Source organism: Leucopleurus acutus, assembly GCF_964270905.1.
Source record: "Leucopleurus acutus genome assembly, chromosome: 16".
NCBI classification, from domain to species: domain Eukaryota; kingdom Metazoa; phylum Chordata; class Mammalia; order Artiodactyla; family Delphinidae; genus Leucopleurus; species Leucopleurus acutus.
In genome coordinates, this window is record NC_139158.1 from 8,143,774 (window position 1) to 8,160,157 (window position 16,384).

Genomic DNA, 16,384 nt, shown 5'->3' on the forward strand with positions numbered 1-16,384 from the left:
CCCCCAGCAAGTATGCACTCACTGATTGGGGTGCAGGGTCGCCCTGGAGCTCTGCGCTGGCAGATCTGCAGGCCCAGTGCCAGGGCACAGCCTGGAGGGATCCGGGTGAGGCCTGAGCAGTTATCAGGTGGCGGGTGGGTCCAGCAGGGGCCAGCTGGCCCTGCCAGGCTCCTGCCGCCTGTGCCCAGCCACCTCTGCCCCAACCTGGGAGACCCTGCAGCCCTGGGGATCCCTGTGCAACCTCCCACCTAGAAGAAATGGTGCTTCCCCACTGGGCGGAATCCACCAGCGAATCGCACACTGAGGGTTCACTGTGGACCACTGCTCTGGGCGCTGGGGTTATAGCAGGAGACAAACAAGGAGCTGACCTTCTAGTGGGGGGAGGAAGATGATAGACATAATCAATGAATAAGTGAATCACATGGCCACTTAGACGGTGCTAAGTGTTGTGGGAGTAAAACAAGGCAAGGGGACAGGAAGAGCAAGTGGGGGGGTTACAGTTCTAAACAGGCGGTCAGGGTAGGCCTCACTAAGAAGGTACCATGTGGACGGAGTCTTGACAGAGGTGAGGGAATGAACCATACAGACGCCCAAGGGAAGAACGTTTCAGGCAGAGGGAACAGCAAGTGCAAAGGTCCTGTGGTACAAACGTGCCTGGAAACCAGTACAGCTGGAGCACAGTGACCGAGGGGAGGGGTGGGAGGCGACGAGGTCGGAGGGGCAAGGGGGAGGCGCGGCAGGTGGGGCCTGGCAGCTCTGGCTGTTGTTACCCTGAGGGATGCGGGGCCTGTAGGGTTTGAACAGAGGGTGGTCTGATCTTACTGTTTCAAAGGCTCTGTGGCTGTCGCTTCGTGACTAGGTTGAAGGGGTGAGGGTGGAGGAAGGGAGGCCAGTGCGGGGGCTGTTGCCACAATCCAGATGGGAGGTTGCGACCCGGACCAGGTGGTGGCAGTGGTGAACCTGATTGGATTCTGGATCTATCTGGAAGAGAAAGCCAAAAGCAGGACATGTGACAGATGAGATGTAAGGAGTGTTGGAGAAGGGCAAGGATGGCCCCAGGGGTTTGGTCTGAGCCACTGAAGAATGGCCTTGCTTCTGCTCCTCTCAGCCCAGAGGATGCCGCCTCTTGGGGCCATGGGACTGGGGCTCCCGCTGGGGCGAAGCAGACTGTGGGGCGGTGTGGGGGGGCGGAATCAGGCTTCAGTTCGGACCCGTTAAGTTTGAGACGTCACTTACAGCCAAGTGGAGGATAAGCCCAGGAGAAGGAGTAGACTGGGGATGTGCGTGCATTGGAGGGTCATCGGCTTATAAATGGCGCCCGAGGTGGCCAGAGTGAATGAGAGGAGAGAGAAAAGCGTGCAGGGGCGGCGCACTGGGCGCAGCAGCGTTCAGACCTTAGAGGGGAGAAGGGCCAGCACAGGAACCCGAGAAGGAGCGGCCAGCAGGGCAGGAGGCCCGGGACAGTTCCCTGGAAACAGGTGCTGATGGCTCAGTAAGATGAGGGCTGAGAAAGGAGGACGGAGTGAGGTGTGAGGCCATCAGGGACCTTGGCGAGGACAGCTGGTGGAGTGGGCGTCCAAGTCTGACGGGGAGGGCTTACGGAAGTGGACACTCGAGACGAGGCACCTTCTTCAGGGAGTTTGACTGGAGGGGTCAGTGGGGTCAAGAGAATGGGAGGGTGTGCATTTCAGATGGGAGGATAACGTGCTTGTGTGCTTGTGGGAAGAAGCAAGGGCCGCAGGACACGGAGGAGACTTGCTGAGGACGCACAGAGCGAGGCGCTGGCATCTGCAGGCACAGGGAGGCATCTCTGGCCGCCCGTGGGGATACCCGGGCACAGAGGTGGGGAGGGGGCGGGTGTGCTAGCGGCTCCCCTCCCCTCAGATCCCTCCAGGCAGAGAGACAGTGCACGTCTCCCGCCTGGCTCGCAGGCGGCTGATTTAATAAAGGGGTCCCCCGCGTTCGGGAAAGCCCTGGGTGTGACACCACCCGATCGCGAGTGGGGTACGTTTGTGCATTTGATCGCCCCGCACTCAGAAATCAGGCCTTGACCCGCAGCCGTAGTCCTGTCTTCTTAAGTCTTGACCTTGACGTCGCTTTGCTTTCTTTCTCCCCTCTGTGAAATTGAAATGCACCCCCTAGAAAGCCCTTCCCGGATTCTCCCAGAAGGACGAGGTCCCATAAAGCTTCAGACCCACCTGACGTGGGCCACCTTTCAGAGGCGAGGGGCCTCTCTCCACCACCCCAGCCCCAAGCCCCGCGCTCATCCCTCTGTTGCCCCTCCCCCTCCAAGACGCAGCCTGTCTCTCTGCACAGGCTTTTCCCCGGGTTGCAGACACTCCATCCTGCAGCATCTCTTGAGCATGCCGCCCCCCCGCATCTGGCATCCGTCCAGAGCGGGCTTGTCCCCACCTCTGCACCCCTACTGCTCCCCCACGACCCTGCCCGAACGCTCCAGCCTTTCTTGAGACCCCGGTGACCCCTCCTTACTCACTGACAGTCCCTATTCAACTTGGTGTCTTAACACGCTTCCTCCTGATCTCCCCGCTGCTTCCTGCTACCTCTTCTCCGGGTCTTTTCCGGACACTCCTGAAAAGGTCAGCATCCCCAGAAGTTCTCACCCAGCACGCTCTGGGCATCCACGTCCGCTGCTGGGCGCTCAGTCACCCCAAGACCCGGAGGTCTCCGCAGCCTGCATCTGCAGCCTGTGGGTCCCGCTCCCCGCCATACACGTCCCCTTAGCCGTTCCGCTAGCGCTTCAGACCTGCCATAGCCCAACCACCCAGCGGCTCGCCCCTTCCCCATCTGGGCGGCCACTTCCAAGCACGGGCCTACCCTCCAGGGTTCTCCGCAACAATGGGGGTCACGACTCTTTCCAGGGCCTTCTACTGCCTTGCCCCAGGGCCAGAATTCGAGCCCAGGTCGGCCAGACTCCAGCTCAGGACCCTCCCTTGACACCAAGTGGCCACCCAGAGACGTGATCCAAATCTCGGTCTGCGCGTTCCCGCCCCCAGCAGAGGAGACGGAAGGAAGTGAGGGGTGGCGGGGCCCACCCAGGGCCTTCCCGCAGCCTTGCCCCATCACCTCCGCTGCCCCGCCTCTGCCCGGCTTCTTCCCGGTGCCCCACGGGCAGCTACCCCCGCACGCGCCGTGAGGGCACGCCAGCCAGCCCTCAGGTTCACCCAGAGCCACCTCTTGGGGAACAGCCACCGCCATCACTCAGCCGTGCACCCCCGGAGGTCTCCTCAGCGGCTCACCCGCTGCCTGGCAGCGTCTGCAGCAGTGGCTGAGGCCGGCCCTCTAGACCAGCCTAACCGAGTGGCCTGGCACCCACTGGCTGGGGCAGCCTAGCACAGAGGGCTTGCTGGCAGGGCCGTCACACGTGCTCAGGGTGTCACGTGTGCCCGGGCAGGGACCTGGATACCCACCCCCCCAGCACCAGACGCAGGCACAGACATGCAGGGAACCCGGCCTGGATGTCCCCTCGTCTCCCCTCCGCCCACGGACGGCTCCTGGAGCTTCAAGCCGCTCCTTACCCGGGGGCCTGCCGAGGAATGGTCTCACTGACATTTTAGCCAACGTTCGTGCCGTGCTTGGGTCCCCTCGGAACCACGCTGCGTGCACACCTCCCGGGACTGAGCAGCAGGCCACCTCTCCACGGGCTCCCCGACCTCCACCCCGTCCCTTGTGTCCCCGGGGCCCTCATCCCTCAAGGTGGGAGGCTGCCCACCTGAGCCCTCTCTGGGCTCCACACCTGCCACTCATCCCCGGGGCGTGGGGGGTCTGTCCACCCAGAGCCATTTTGGGACGTGGTCCTGTTTGTGGCTGTCCCTATGGACGCCCGGTGCCCAGAACTGAACCTGTCGCCTCCCTCAGTCCAGGTCCTTCACCTCTAATAATGATGCCCTCAGACTTCCCCGGCAGTCCAGTGGTTAGGACTCCACGCTTCCACTGCAGGGGGCGTGGGTTCGATCCCCAGTCAGGGAACTAAGGTCCCACATGCTGTGCGGCACGGTGGGAAAAAAAATAAATTTTTTTTTAATTTTTAAAATTAATCATGATGCCCTCTCCCTGCATACACCTCACCATGACTCCCGTCCACCTTCCTCCTGTGCGTGTGGGATGGTCACCAAGGCCCCGTCGCCCAGGCTGGCGGGTGATGACACTCGGGGGGCCTCTCTGGGCCTCTCCCCTCTGGGCTCTGCTTAAAGCTCCTGCAGGCCCCGGCCCTGCCAGCCACGCTCCTCCCCCATACCCCCGCCCTGCCCTCGGCTCCAGCCTCTCCCCAGCCCCACTGGACCCCTCACTTCCGCCGACACCACCTACCCGCCAGCTACAGAAGGAGCTCAGTGGTGTCTGATGGAAGAAGTCCACTCAGAGCCTGAAGCGGGGAGACCCTGATGTGGGGAGGACTTAGACAGAGTCGGCGGTGCACACCTTGGGGTCTGGACGGTCCCAGGCCGGGAAGCCTCGGTTCCTCCATCTGTAAAATGGAAATCATCTGATCTGACTGATGGGACTGTCGTGAGGTGTGTAAAGGGCTGGGTGTGCAGCAGGCACCCAGGAGATGGAGCAGGTGGGGGCGAGGCTGTCCAGTGAGCAGGCCACACGGTGAGGGGTGAGTCTGCCCAGGAGGGCCCGGGGCCAGTCTCCTGGCACTGCCCACAGCCCGAGGCCTTGGGGCATTTCTGAGGCAACAGTGCCCCCTGGTGGCCACCCAGTCTACCCCAAAGCACAGCACTCCAGGCCTCAGGCCTCAGGCCTCTGCTACCCTCTCCGCGGCTCTGAGCAGGGTTTACTGTCGCCATTTTATAAATTAGGCCCAGAAAGGGCAAGTCGCTGCCCAGCGTCACACAGCCAACCAGAAGTAGGGCCAGACCTCAAACTCGGGTCTGCCCAGCTGCCAGGCCACCGCCGTCCGCCCTGCCGACAGCAGCTGAAGGCGCCCACGGTGGCTGTGCTGGGAGACTCGGCAACATCTCCCACCCTCCAGAAAGGCAGGAAAGTCCCCACACACAATTATTTTGGATTCGCTTTGTTGTAAAGACACCTGGCACCGGGCGGGGAGAGAGGGACGGGGCTGTGGGCCAGGGGAGCTGGCTGAGGGAGCTGCGCTGAAGGGGCCGTGCAAGTCTTGTGTCAGTGGGAGCCCTCACTCCCCCGGCCCCTGCTTGGTCTGAGGGAGGCCGGCCTGCGCCCCTCTGCACCTCCCTTACCTTTCTCCCCACTCCTACCCCCCCGCGGCCTCTCTCTGGTCATTATCCCAGGGCATCAGCCCTGGAAGAAACTTGGGGCTCATTGGGTTCAGCTTCCTTGCCCTGCTTGACAGAAGCAGTGAAGCCGGGAGAGGGAGAGGGGCTGGTCACAGCGGAGCCGGGGAGGGGGCTGCCCATTGCTCCTAAATCTTTGACATGGGCCCCTTCCCCTACTCAGAGAATTCCATGAGCAGCTCATGCCAGGAGTGCCCCACCCCTGCCGGCTGGGCTAATGCTGGTCCCTCGGGCAGGGGCACAGGCTGTGGGCTGGGAGGCACAGAGCCGGGAGAGCACCGCGGGTCCCACCAGGCTGCCTCTGACGGCCACGTCTTCCTTTGGCACAGGGCGCTGTGCAGAGCTGCAGGTCCACGTCACTGAGGTCATGGCCACAGCAGCCGAGCAGAGGGACCTGATCGCCCGCCTGGAGCAGGACCTCAGCACCATCCAGTCCATCCAGCGGCCGGACGCCGAGGTGAGCCCACCCCCCACCCCGCCCCCTCACCAGCTGCCCAGGGCTCTCTCAGCCTCACTGAATACGGGCCCGCTCCTCAGCAGCTGGTGTCCGCCTGACCCGCCCCCCGCCCCACAGGGACCGTCACCTACAGCCTTCGGGTTTTGTCCGCTCACTTCATCACAAAGGCCCAATTCGGGACGCCCAGCCACAGGGCACAGGGCACGAAGCCCCCTGCGTCCGGGCACTGGCTTGGACCTCTGCTCTGGGAGCTCTGGGCGGAAGCAAGGCCGGGATTATCCACCCATCTCACAGCTAGAGGACCTGAGGCCCCGAGATCAGGGAAGGCTGGAGCCCTAAGGACCCTTAGAGGTCATCACATCACCCACCTCATTTTACAGATGAAGAAATGGGGCTCAGGGAGAGAAGCTGGGCTGGCCCAGGGCCACACAGCAGGCTGGCTGGCAGGGCCCGGTTCGCCCGGCCTCTGACGCCCGTCAGGGCCAAAAGACCCGGTGTGAACCCCACCGCTGAGCTCTGTCCTTGGGGTGAACCTGGGGCCCAGCCTTATCTTCAGTGGCCCACATGAGGCATCCTCTTAGGTCCTGCCACCGCTGTGCCCAACCCCTGCCTCCAGCCCGCCCCTCCTGCTCCTTGCCCCCTATTTGCTTGGCCCCCTGGGAGGCTGTGCTCAATGCCCAGTGTGGAGACGCCCCCCGACCTCTTCCTCTCACCTGCAGGGCGCAGCCGAGCTCGGCCTGGAGAAGATCCCCGAGCCCATCAAGGAGGCCACCGCCCTGTTCTATGGTGAGGAGGGGCCTAGGCAGTGATGGGCAGGGCGGGAAGGGAAAAGAGGTGGTATGGCCTGGGCCCTGGGCCCTAAAGAGCGCTCTCCTCCCTCAAAGGTCAGGCCTCGACGCCAGCGATGCAGCAGAAACCTAAAAGAGGGGGTGAGCCCCCCACTTGCCCTTCTAGGCCTCACCCCCCCACCATGGGACCCTGACGCCCTCGGTCCTGCCAGAGGCCATAGAAGGCTGGTGGGCATTGGCTCCCTGGGGAGGCCTCAGCCCTGAGATGCAGCCAGAGGGCTGGAGGGGAGGTGCCTCCTTGGGTGTCGAGGCCAGAACCCGGGGCTGCTGGGCCAGGACACGGTGGCGGTGGTAGGGGGTACCCAGTCCCCTCCGTGTCCCTTTGCTTTCCCCAGGAAGTGGGGGCCCAGTCTGCCAGATACAAGGGTCTCAGATCCAAGTATAGAACGAGGGGAGGGTCACTGGCGCCTGGCCCTCGGACAGTGCAGGCAGGAGGGGCCCACCTCAGGGACACCCCCCTCCCGAGGCCCCTATTCTCATGCCCCACCCCTTGCTGCTCCCCTGGCCCCTCTCCCCCTTCCCCGGCCTCTCAGCATCTTGTGGCTTCCACCCCATGGCACTTGGCCTGAGCTCCCTCGGGGCTGGTGACCTGAGGGCCCACTGCTGAGCTGTGCCTCCCGCTACTCCAAGCCACTGTCCCCTCCCTCCTAGGACCCTCAGCACCAGCCAGCAGCACCCTCCCCGAGGGCCAGGTGGACTCGCTGCTCTCCATCATCTCCAGCCAGAGGGAGCGCTTCCGGGCCCGGAACCAGGAGCTGGAGTCTGTGAGTCACATCCTTCTCTCCCCTACACTCCTTGGACCTGAGGACACCGTAGAGGACACACAAGCTTGGGGGAGAAAGATGTGTCACAGACCATAAACCTCAGTGGGATTGGATTTGTTCTGTGCAATCAGGGAGGGCTTCCTAGAGGAGGTGATGCCACGCTGGGCTTTGAAAGAAGATTCAGACATTCAAGGTAAAGGAGTGAGTGGAAACATGGGGCCAAGGAGCCGGAAGGGAGTGCAGGGACAAAACAGAGAGTCACCAGGCAAGGTCCCTAGTGCCAGGCTGGGGCGCCACCGAAGGGTTTAAGCAGGGGACCAACACTGCCAGGATGGATGGTAAGAAGGTCACTCACGCAGCCAGTTCAGGACAGAAGCCTGGCCCAGGAAGACGATTTGGGGGTGGTCACCATCATCCAGGAAGAAACATCTCAGTCAGGTGGGAGTTAGCAGGGGCAGGTCCCAGGGAAGAGAGTCTTTGAACCCTATGAAGAGGAACAGCGTACAGATGCCAGGAGCTCTGTGGGGTCTGAGAGAGCTTGCTGGCTGCCAAGCACTCAGCTGGTGGCCCTCCTGGAGGAGCCCCGTAGGGAAAGGGGCAGTCTAGTCTGCAAAGGTGACCGTCCGACTGCACGTGAGCCTTTCACGCACACTGCCTCCTTAGGGACTCTGCAGACCCCGCACACCCCCTGCATCCCACAGAGCCAGCCCAGGCCCCCCGATCACTCTCCCAGTAGAAAGAGGAGTCGAGAAGGTTTCTGTCTTCTCCAAGCGTCACGGCCTGAGTGGTTGGAGGAATGTCTAGACCCTTGCTCTCCACACCCACAGCTTCCCCCGCGGGGTTTCCAGGCTGCGGTCCTGGGGAGGGAGACACTCACCGAACGCCCGCTGCGGGCCAGGCCCAGTGCTGGTCCGGTGACAAGGGTGGACCAGATCCAGGGGGACCCTCTGTGATGTGGGCTCTGGAGCAAGAGGCTTCAAATGAAGGACCGTCAGGGCTGCTCCCCCCAGAGCTGCCTTCGTGGACAGTGGACGGGGAGTACCCACACGCACCTGGGGCACAGGGGGCAGCCACTGCGGAAGGCGAGACAGCCCTTAAGAGAAGGTCTTCAAGTTAGATCAAATAGCGAGGAAGGAGTATTTATAATAGTCTACCTTTTGCTCTAAAAATCTAGACTTTTTACCATGTGCTTGTATTAAGTCATGGTAAAGGACACATCACTTAAAATTTACCATCTTAGGGCTTCCCTGGTGGCACAGCGGTTAAGAGTCCGCCTGCCGATGCGGGGGACGCGGGATCGTGCCCCGGTCCGGGAAGATCCCACGTGCAGCTGAGCCTGCGCGTCCGGAGCCTGTGCTCCGCAACGGGAGAGGCCACAGCAGTGAGAGGCCCGCGTACCGCAAAAAAAAAAAAAAAAAAAAAAAAGGTTAAGATGGTAATTTTTTTTTTTTTTTGCGGTACGCGGGCCTCTCACTGCCGTGGCCTCTCCCGTTGCGGAGCACAGGCTCCGGACGCGCAGGCTCAACAGCCATGGCTCACAGGCCCAGCCGCTCCGCGGCATGTGGGATCTTCCCAGACCGGGGCACGAACCCGTGTCCCCCGCATCGGCAGGCGGACTCTCAACCACTGCGCCACCAGGGAAGCCCCCATCTTAACCCGTTTTAAGTGTACAGCTCAGTGGCATTAAGTACATTCACATTGTTAGGCAACAGTCACCACCATCCATTCCCAGAACTTCTTCATCATCCCAAACTGAAACTCTGTACCGATTAAACACTCACTCCCCATTTCCGTCCCCCTGTCCTCCTGTAACCACCATTCTACCCTGACTCTATGAATTTGACTATTCTAGGCATCTCATATAGGTGGAATCATAGAACATTTGTCTTTTTGTGACTAGCTTATTTCACCCAGCATAATGTCCTCCAGGGTCATCCATGTCATAGCGTGTGTCAGAACTTCCTTCCTTTTTCAGGCTGAATAATATTCCATTGTATTGATGGACCACATTTTGTTTATCCTTTCATCTTTCCATGGACACTTGGGTTGCTTCCACCTTTTTCGCTATTGTGAATAATGCTGCTATGAACATGGGCAGGCAAATTATCTCAAAGTCCCTGCTTTCAGTTCTTTGGGGCGTATGCCCAGAGTGGAATTGCCGGATCATATGGTAATTTTATTTTTAATTTTTTGAGGAACTGCCACACTACCACGGACTTTTCTTGTCCTTTTGAATTTTTCGCAGTGTGAAGAAAACACCTATTTAAGCATTTTAGTAAGTTGGAAAATGAGTTCACATTTCACTTGGCCCCTAGATTGGCAAACATTAAAATCACGTATTGTATGGTTCCGTTTATACTAAATGTCCAGAAGAGGCAATTCCACAGAGGCAGGAAGTAGATTAGTGGTTGCCGGGGGCTGGGGCAGGAGGGGATGGGGAGTGATTGATGACGGGTGTGGGGTTTCTTATTGGGGTGATAGAGATATTCCGGAATTAAATAGTGGGGATGGTTACATACCACTGTGAATATACCAAAAACAACAACAACTGAGTTGTACACATTAAAATGGTGATGTTTATGTTATATGAATTATATCTCAGTAATAATTTTTAAGCTGATAATACCATAAACAAACAACGTGAAGAAAGTGATCCAAGAACTGTGACTTCTGCCTGGTGCGGGGTCTCCCCGAAGCAGGCAGCTCTGAGCAGAGGCTGGCAGGTCAAGGACATGGCCCCGGGCCAAGCAGGGGTTCCAGGTAGACAGAGCAGGACCTGTGCCAGCACACGCCTTCCACTGCTGGCCCTGCCCACCTGCCCACCCGCCCGCCTGCCTGCCCCCAGGAGAACCGCCTGGCGCAGCACACCATCCAAGCCCTGCAGAGCGAGTTGGACAGCCTGCGCGCTGACAACATCAAGCTCTTCGAGAAGATCAAGTTCCTGCAGAGCTACCCTGGCCGGGTAAGTACCCTCCACAAGTTCAGCCCCAGGTGTACCAGGCAAGGGAGAGGGGTGGTCCGGGCATATCCAGGCGGGAGGCTTCGGGGCAGTGACCTGCTAGGCAGCACTGGGCCTGGGGGCCCTCAGAGGGCATCCGACCCCCCCACCCCCCGTGCCTGCCAGCTGTCCTCCCTAGGCTGGGGAGAGCCTCCCACAGTGGAGCCCTTATGGAGGTTCGTTCCTCAGAACCAGCCAGGAGGTGGTGAGGTCCAGCAAGAGGCAGGGGTTCACAGGACTCAGGCCCACAGGAGTCACAGTGACTCCTCTGTGAAATGGGGGTGACCCACTAGTTGACCCCAGGATGTGGGAATTTAACCCCAGGGATGTTGAACATACAGGACAGGCCTGGGGAATTCTTTTTTTTTAATAAATTAATTTATTTATTTTTGGCTGCATTGGGTCTTCGTTGCTGCGCACGGGCTTTCTCTAGTTGCGGCGAGGAGGGGCTACTCTTCGTTGCGGTGCGCGGGCTTCTCATTGCGGTGGCTTCTCTTGTTGCGGAGCACGGGCTCTAGGCATGCAGGCTTCAGTAGTTGTGACTCACGGGCTCTAGAGCGTAGGCTCAGTAGTTGTGGCACGCGGGCTCAGTAGTTGTGGCTCACGGGATCTAGAGCGCGGGCTCAGTAGTTGTGGCACACGGGTTTAGTTGCTCTGTGGCATGTGGGATCTGCCCAGACCAGGGCTCGAACCCGTGTCCCCTGCATTGGCAGGCGGATTCTTAACCACTGCGCCACCAGGGAAGTCCCTGGGCCGGGGGAATTGTTATCTTTTAAACTTATATTAAAAAACAAAAGAACAGAATTTGGTCCAACATTCCAAAAACCTATCAAGAGAATGCAACAGAAAGCTACCCACTCTGTTCTGAGCTGGAGGGCCTTCCCTGGCTTCTCTCAGCCCCCGGGCCTCACAGGGGACCACCTTGTGCAAGAAAACCCTTCTGAGACTGTGGGGAGGCAGAATGGGCAGTAGAAGGATGGGGAGCGGTGACACGCTGGCTGGGGGCCTCCCTGGGACAAGACTCAGACACCGGCCCCCAAACCACCGGTTGGAGCCGTTCTCAGGCCACCAGAGGGCGCCCAGACTCCGTGCAAACTACACCGTGGGTGGCCTGCTGCGGGTCTGGGGCTCCCTCGTCTCCCAGGTGCTGGCCTGGGCTCCACAGCCACCCTGCACACTCCCAGCGAAGCCCCATCCAAACCCACCTCCCTGTACGGCGCCCCGCCCTGTCCATCTTATACATTCCAGCCCCCCTCTGGGCCTTAGTTCCCCTACCTGCCCTGAGGCACCGTGGCCCTGACCCCAGGCGGAGACCTCTGACCCTGGGCAGTGCCCCTGGACACGTGGCACCATCCATGTCACACTGTCACCCGGGGCCTTCTCCCCGCCCCCACCTTGCTAAGGAGGAAACTGGGGTTCCCTATGATTCTGTCGGCCTGCACTCCTCGGCCCTGGCCTTCCTGTTGGGTCCCTTGACTGTGACAGGGGTCTCTCCTCCTCCTTTGCTCGCAGGGCGGCGGCAGCGACGACACAGAGCTGCGGTACTCGACCCAATACGAGGAACGCCTGGACCCCTTCTCGTCCTTCAGCAAGCGGGTGCGTGGACCCGGCCGCCACCAGCTCACCTGGCCTCAGCCTCCCTCCAGACCCACCCCCCGCCAGCCCCAGTCTCACCCTGCAGCCCCCCACACTGCACCCTGACACACCAGACCATCAGGGCAGCCCCCAGGCTCGCTATGGTACCGTGAAGGCCCGGGGTCCACCCCGGGTGGGCCCAGAGTGCCAGGAACACATGCTGAGGGCTATGGGAGGGTGTGTGACAGCGACCGGGTTAGCCCTGGGTGCACACTCTGGGGGTAGGCAGACAAGCAAAGAGCCCCCACTGTCAGGTGACTTAACGGTGGGGGGGCGGGGAGCTTGTAACTCCCCCTCCCCCTGCCCTGAAGACCTTCCTGCTGTAGGCAGAATCGGCCACTGCAGAGGGGGCAGCAGCTCCCGTCACTGGCCCTGCTCACACAGAGGTTGGGGGAGCCTAGGATGTCACCCTGAGTGGGGCTGGGCACCAGGGAGCCCCTGGCAGGCCCCCGGGATTCTGCAGGGACAGCAGGGCAGAGTCCCTCTCTGCAGTGAGCTGGAGCATTGGGGAGCCTTTGGGGTCCTCTCCTCATCCCTCCTCCTCCTTCAGGAGCGGCAGCGGAAATACCTGAGCCTAAGCCCCTGGGACAAGGCCACACTCAGCATGGTGAGTCCCCCCCCGCCCCCCGCCCCCATGCCCCCGCCGTGTCAGGCCTGGGCCTCTGACTCTGGGCACCTTGTCACCTGCCCTCCAGCCCAGTCTGGAAAGCCCCAGGGACCCCGCTGCCCCTCACAGGCTCCGTCAAGAGTAGCTATGCGAGAGCTTCCCTGGTGGCGCAGTGGTTGAGAGTCCGCCTGCCGATGCAGGGGACACGGGTTTGTGCCCCGGTCCGGGAAGATCCCACGTGCCGCGGAGCGGCTGGGCCTGTGAGCCATGGCCACTGAGCCTGCACGTCCGGAGCCTGCGCTCCGCAGCAGGAGAGGCCACAACAGTGAGAGGCCCACATACCGCAAAAAAAAAAAAAAAAAAAAAAAAGGAGTAGCTATGCGACCCGAAACAGGGAAAGCAGCATAACTCATGGTAGGTTCTGGAACTGTGCCGCAGGGGGCGCCCTTCCCTAGAATTCCTGTGGCCCAGGTTCCCAGCCTAAACACTGGAGTGAAAGGCCAGCTGCCTGCCTTTCCCTCCCCTTGCTGCCCTGGGATGGGTGAGCCCTGCAGGGGTGGGTGAGGCCTGCCCCAGCCCTACTCACGCCTCGCTTGTTCCCCAGGGGAGGCTGGTTCTCTCCAACAAGATGGCCCGCACCATCGGCTTCTTCTACACACTCTTCCTGCACTGCCTGGTCTTCCTGGTGAGTGTCCAGGCGTGGCCAGGGATGCATTCACCACGCTCCCCCCATCTCCCCCCAGGCACAGCGTCTGCTCTTGGCTACTTCTCTCCCCATCAGGGGCCTCATCCCACCCTGGGGACCACAAGCCCACCCATCAGGCTCTTTGGCCAGGGCAGCAGCCCGGCTGACTCCACCCAGGGCCCAGTCCCGGAGGGGCTTGGTAGAGGGAAGGGCCGCTGTGGGAGGCTGACAGGTGGGAAGACAGGTCTAATTGACTCTACTGAGGGACAGCCAGGTGGGCTGCACAGAGAAGGGACATCTTGAGCTGAATCTCCTCGGGTACAGAGGGGCATTCCAGTTAGTGAACACAGCACATACAGGGGCCTAGTGATGCCTGCGCGTCCACCATGTGTGGGGAGAGGTGGGGGTAGGGCACGCCTATGGAAGGCTCCAGCCTCAGGGATCCCCACCCCCAGCGAGGGCAGTCAAGATGGCCCCTACGTGGCTAGCCTGGGCGTCCACTCTGACCCCAGGGCCCAGGAGGTCCTGGCCCTGCCAGTGGTGCAACCAGCAACACTAGGGGTGGCAGCTGCATCCCCAGGCCTGTCTGACCATCTGTGAAACCGGTGGGCCCGAGAGCATCTCTAAGGCCCACCCATCCTGGAGCCTGGGCCACGAGCAGCTTCCCGTGTCAGGAAGCCAAGCCCAGGGGCCATAGGTGGACTGCAGGAGTGGCCGTGAGCAGCCCAGGCAGCTCACCGTGTCTCTCCTTGGGCAGGTGCTCTACAAGCTGGCGTGGAGCGAGAGCGTGGAGCGGGACTGTGCCACCTTCTGTGCCAAGAAGTGAGGACCCACCCTCGGCCCCCAGCACCACCGCGTTCTTATGTTCCCTGCCTTCCCCCAGCCTTCTATCACTGCCCCCATCTGGTCCACCCCACGGCCCCTGCCAAGCCCACTGTCCCCGGCCCCCACGCCCGCGCAAGGTGCACGCCCCTTGGAGATCTCCGTGGCCCCCACCACCCCCTACATTTCTCTCTTTTTCACACTCGGCCGCAGCAAAGGTTTCTGTGACCCACAGGTTCGCCGATCACCTGCACAAGTTCCACGAGAATGACAACGGGGCGGCAGCCGGTGACCTGTGGCAGTGATGTCCCGGGGCTTCCCCGACACGACAGCGATGGCTGCACTCCCCACCCCTGCTTGTTCAGCTGCTTCTAATGACTTAGGCTTCCCTGGAGAATCCCCAACGCAGACTGCCCTTGCCCTCCAGCCACCAGTGCCAGAGGTCCCCAGGTCTCCTTGGACTCCCTTAAAAGATGGTCTCAGCCACATCCGGCTCCCTAAATCCAGAAAGCTCCCAAGGCCAAGCCAGATTGAGCCAAAGGGACCCCTTCAGGCCCATCTCAGGCTGGTGACCCAGCCTGGGTCTCACCCGCAGCCTGACCACTAGCCCTGGTGGCAGAGACCTCCCAGCCATGATACTGCTTTCCCACTGATTCTGGCTGTGGTTAATCCAGTTGGGATCCCCTGGGCCTCTCTGTGCCAGGCCCCGGGATCCCCTTGGGCTCCCCTAGGATCCATCACCATCCCACCAAGGCATGGAAGCCCTTCCTTGCAGGCCGGCAGGCTTTGAGTCCAGCCCCGCCACCTGCCTTTATCATGGCCCCACCCCACCCCAAGAAGAGAGGGAGCCCCAGAGGGCAGGATAGTTCCTCTTACCCGCTCCCAGCCCCTTAGACCCACTATGATTTTTGCTTTCTTCTCTAGCAAGGTATTCTTCTGGCTTTTAGGTGAGGAAGAACACCCACGCCCCAGGCTCTTCAGACCCAAGGACTGGCCTGAGGGGCCCAAGTGCTTCTTGGCCAAGCAGAACTGGCTGTGGGCCATCCTAGCCTGGCCACCCTGGGGCCACTGGCAGATCTTCCCAATTTAGATTTGCACTTGCGTGTTCAGCTTTGCAAATTTTGAATAAACCCATTGTTGCAGCCACACCGGTGTCCTGCCCACTGTGACTCTGAGTGTACAGGAGGCTGGTGGGCAGGTTCCCGCAGCGACACCCCCAGGAGCTATGGCTAGACCTCACAGCTGCTCTGCTGACATGGGGCACGGTCCCCCACACGTGGGAGGCCTCTCCCCCTTTTCTCATCCCCAAGAATTCCCTGAGTGGGTCCAGAGCTTTGCGGAAACCCAAACCCACAGTGTCTGAGTTCTCTTTTTTTTTCTTTTTTTGGCCACACTGCGTGGCATGTGGGACCCTAGTTCCCCAACCAGGGATCAAACCCGTGACCCCTGCAGTGGAAGCGCGGAGCTGCAACCGCTGGACTGCCAGGGAATTCCTCGTCTGAGTTCTCTTGAGCAGACAACCCAATCAAAGAGAGAAATCCATTCCTTTTTTAAGAACTGCCTGTCAGGCTGTGGTTGGATGTGTGATATCAACTCCTAGGGAACACCTGCTTCCCTTTCTGTGTACCCTGGAGCCGTGTACGCTCCCTTTCCCTTGGGCCCTGCCTGCCACGCACTGCAGAGCCCATGCCCACCAAGCCCCCTGTGCCAGGCTTGCATGGGGACACCGCTGAGTCACAGGTTCTAGGCCACCTGGCCTCCAGCCCAGCCCCACTGGTGTGGGTCCCCTCCCACCCAGACACAGGGCTTCCTCTTGGTCTGTGGTGGCTGGCGTTATCCCACTGGACAGGTGGCCCATGAGACTGGCTCCACACCCAGCTCCCACCCTGCAGTCCACCAGGCCAGAGTCCCCCATGCTATCCCTGTCTGAGCTTTAGCCCTGAATGCTCTAGAGTTTGTGACTCCAGGGGTCCCCTTCGGGGTCCCACCCCAGCGTCCCTCATCATCTATCCCATCAGAACGTCCTCTAAGGCCACAGAGCCTCCTGCCCTTGGGGACACCAGATAGACCTCTCCTCCCTGACCCTCGCTCCTGTCCCCATGACAGAGCTGCCCTTGGCTAATCACTCCCCCCGCCCTTACCCCACCCCAGCCACTTCCACTTCTCCCACCAGTTCCTCCTTGTAGGTCAGAGTACCCCTCACTTCCTCCTCCCTGGCGATCAGCGCTCTTGTCCTGCCCGGGGTTCCACACCCCACGACCCTCCCTGGCCAATGACAGCCCACCAGTGGAGCTCAGC

The 16,384-nt window shown here is 60.8% G+C and overlaps 1 protein-coding gene across 2 annotated transcripts in view; it reads left to right on the top strand.

The window, feature by feature from the left end:
• CUX1 (cut like homeobox 1) overlaps positions 1-15,234 on the top strand; it is a gene marked incomplete at its 5' end in the record, with an annotated part of 375,083 nt that extends 359,849 nt beyond the window's left edge. For both annotated transcript variants that reach the window (XM_082857328.1, XM_082857320.1), the window contains 9 exons: positions 5,600-5,727; positions 6,447-6,513; positions 7,227-7,339; positions 10,185-10,301; positions 11,850-11,933; positions 12,523-12,579; positions 13,184-13,264; positions 14,022-14,086; positions 14,322-15,234. In XM_082857328.1, coding sequence (XP_082713454.1) covers positions 5,600-5,727; positions 6,447-6,513; positions 7,227-7,339; positions 10,185-10,301; positions 11,850-11,933; positions 12,523-12,579; positions 13,184-13,264; positions 14,022-14,086; positions 14,322-14,391 — 782 coding nt within the window. In that variant the 3' untranslated portion in view covers positions 14,392-15,234. The remainder of the gene's footprint in view (positions 1-5,599; positions 5,728-6,446; positions 6,514-7,226; positions 7,340-10,184; positions 10,302-11,849; positions 11,934-12,522; positions 12,580-13,183; positions 13,265-14,021; positions 14,087-14,321) is intronic.
• Positions 15,235-16,384: the final 1,150 nt, after the last annotated feature.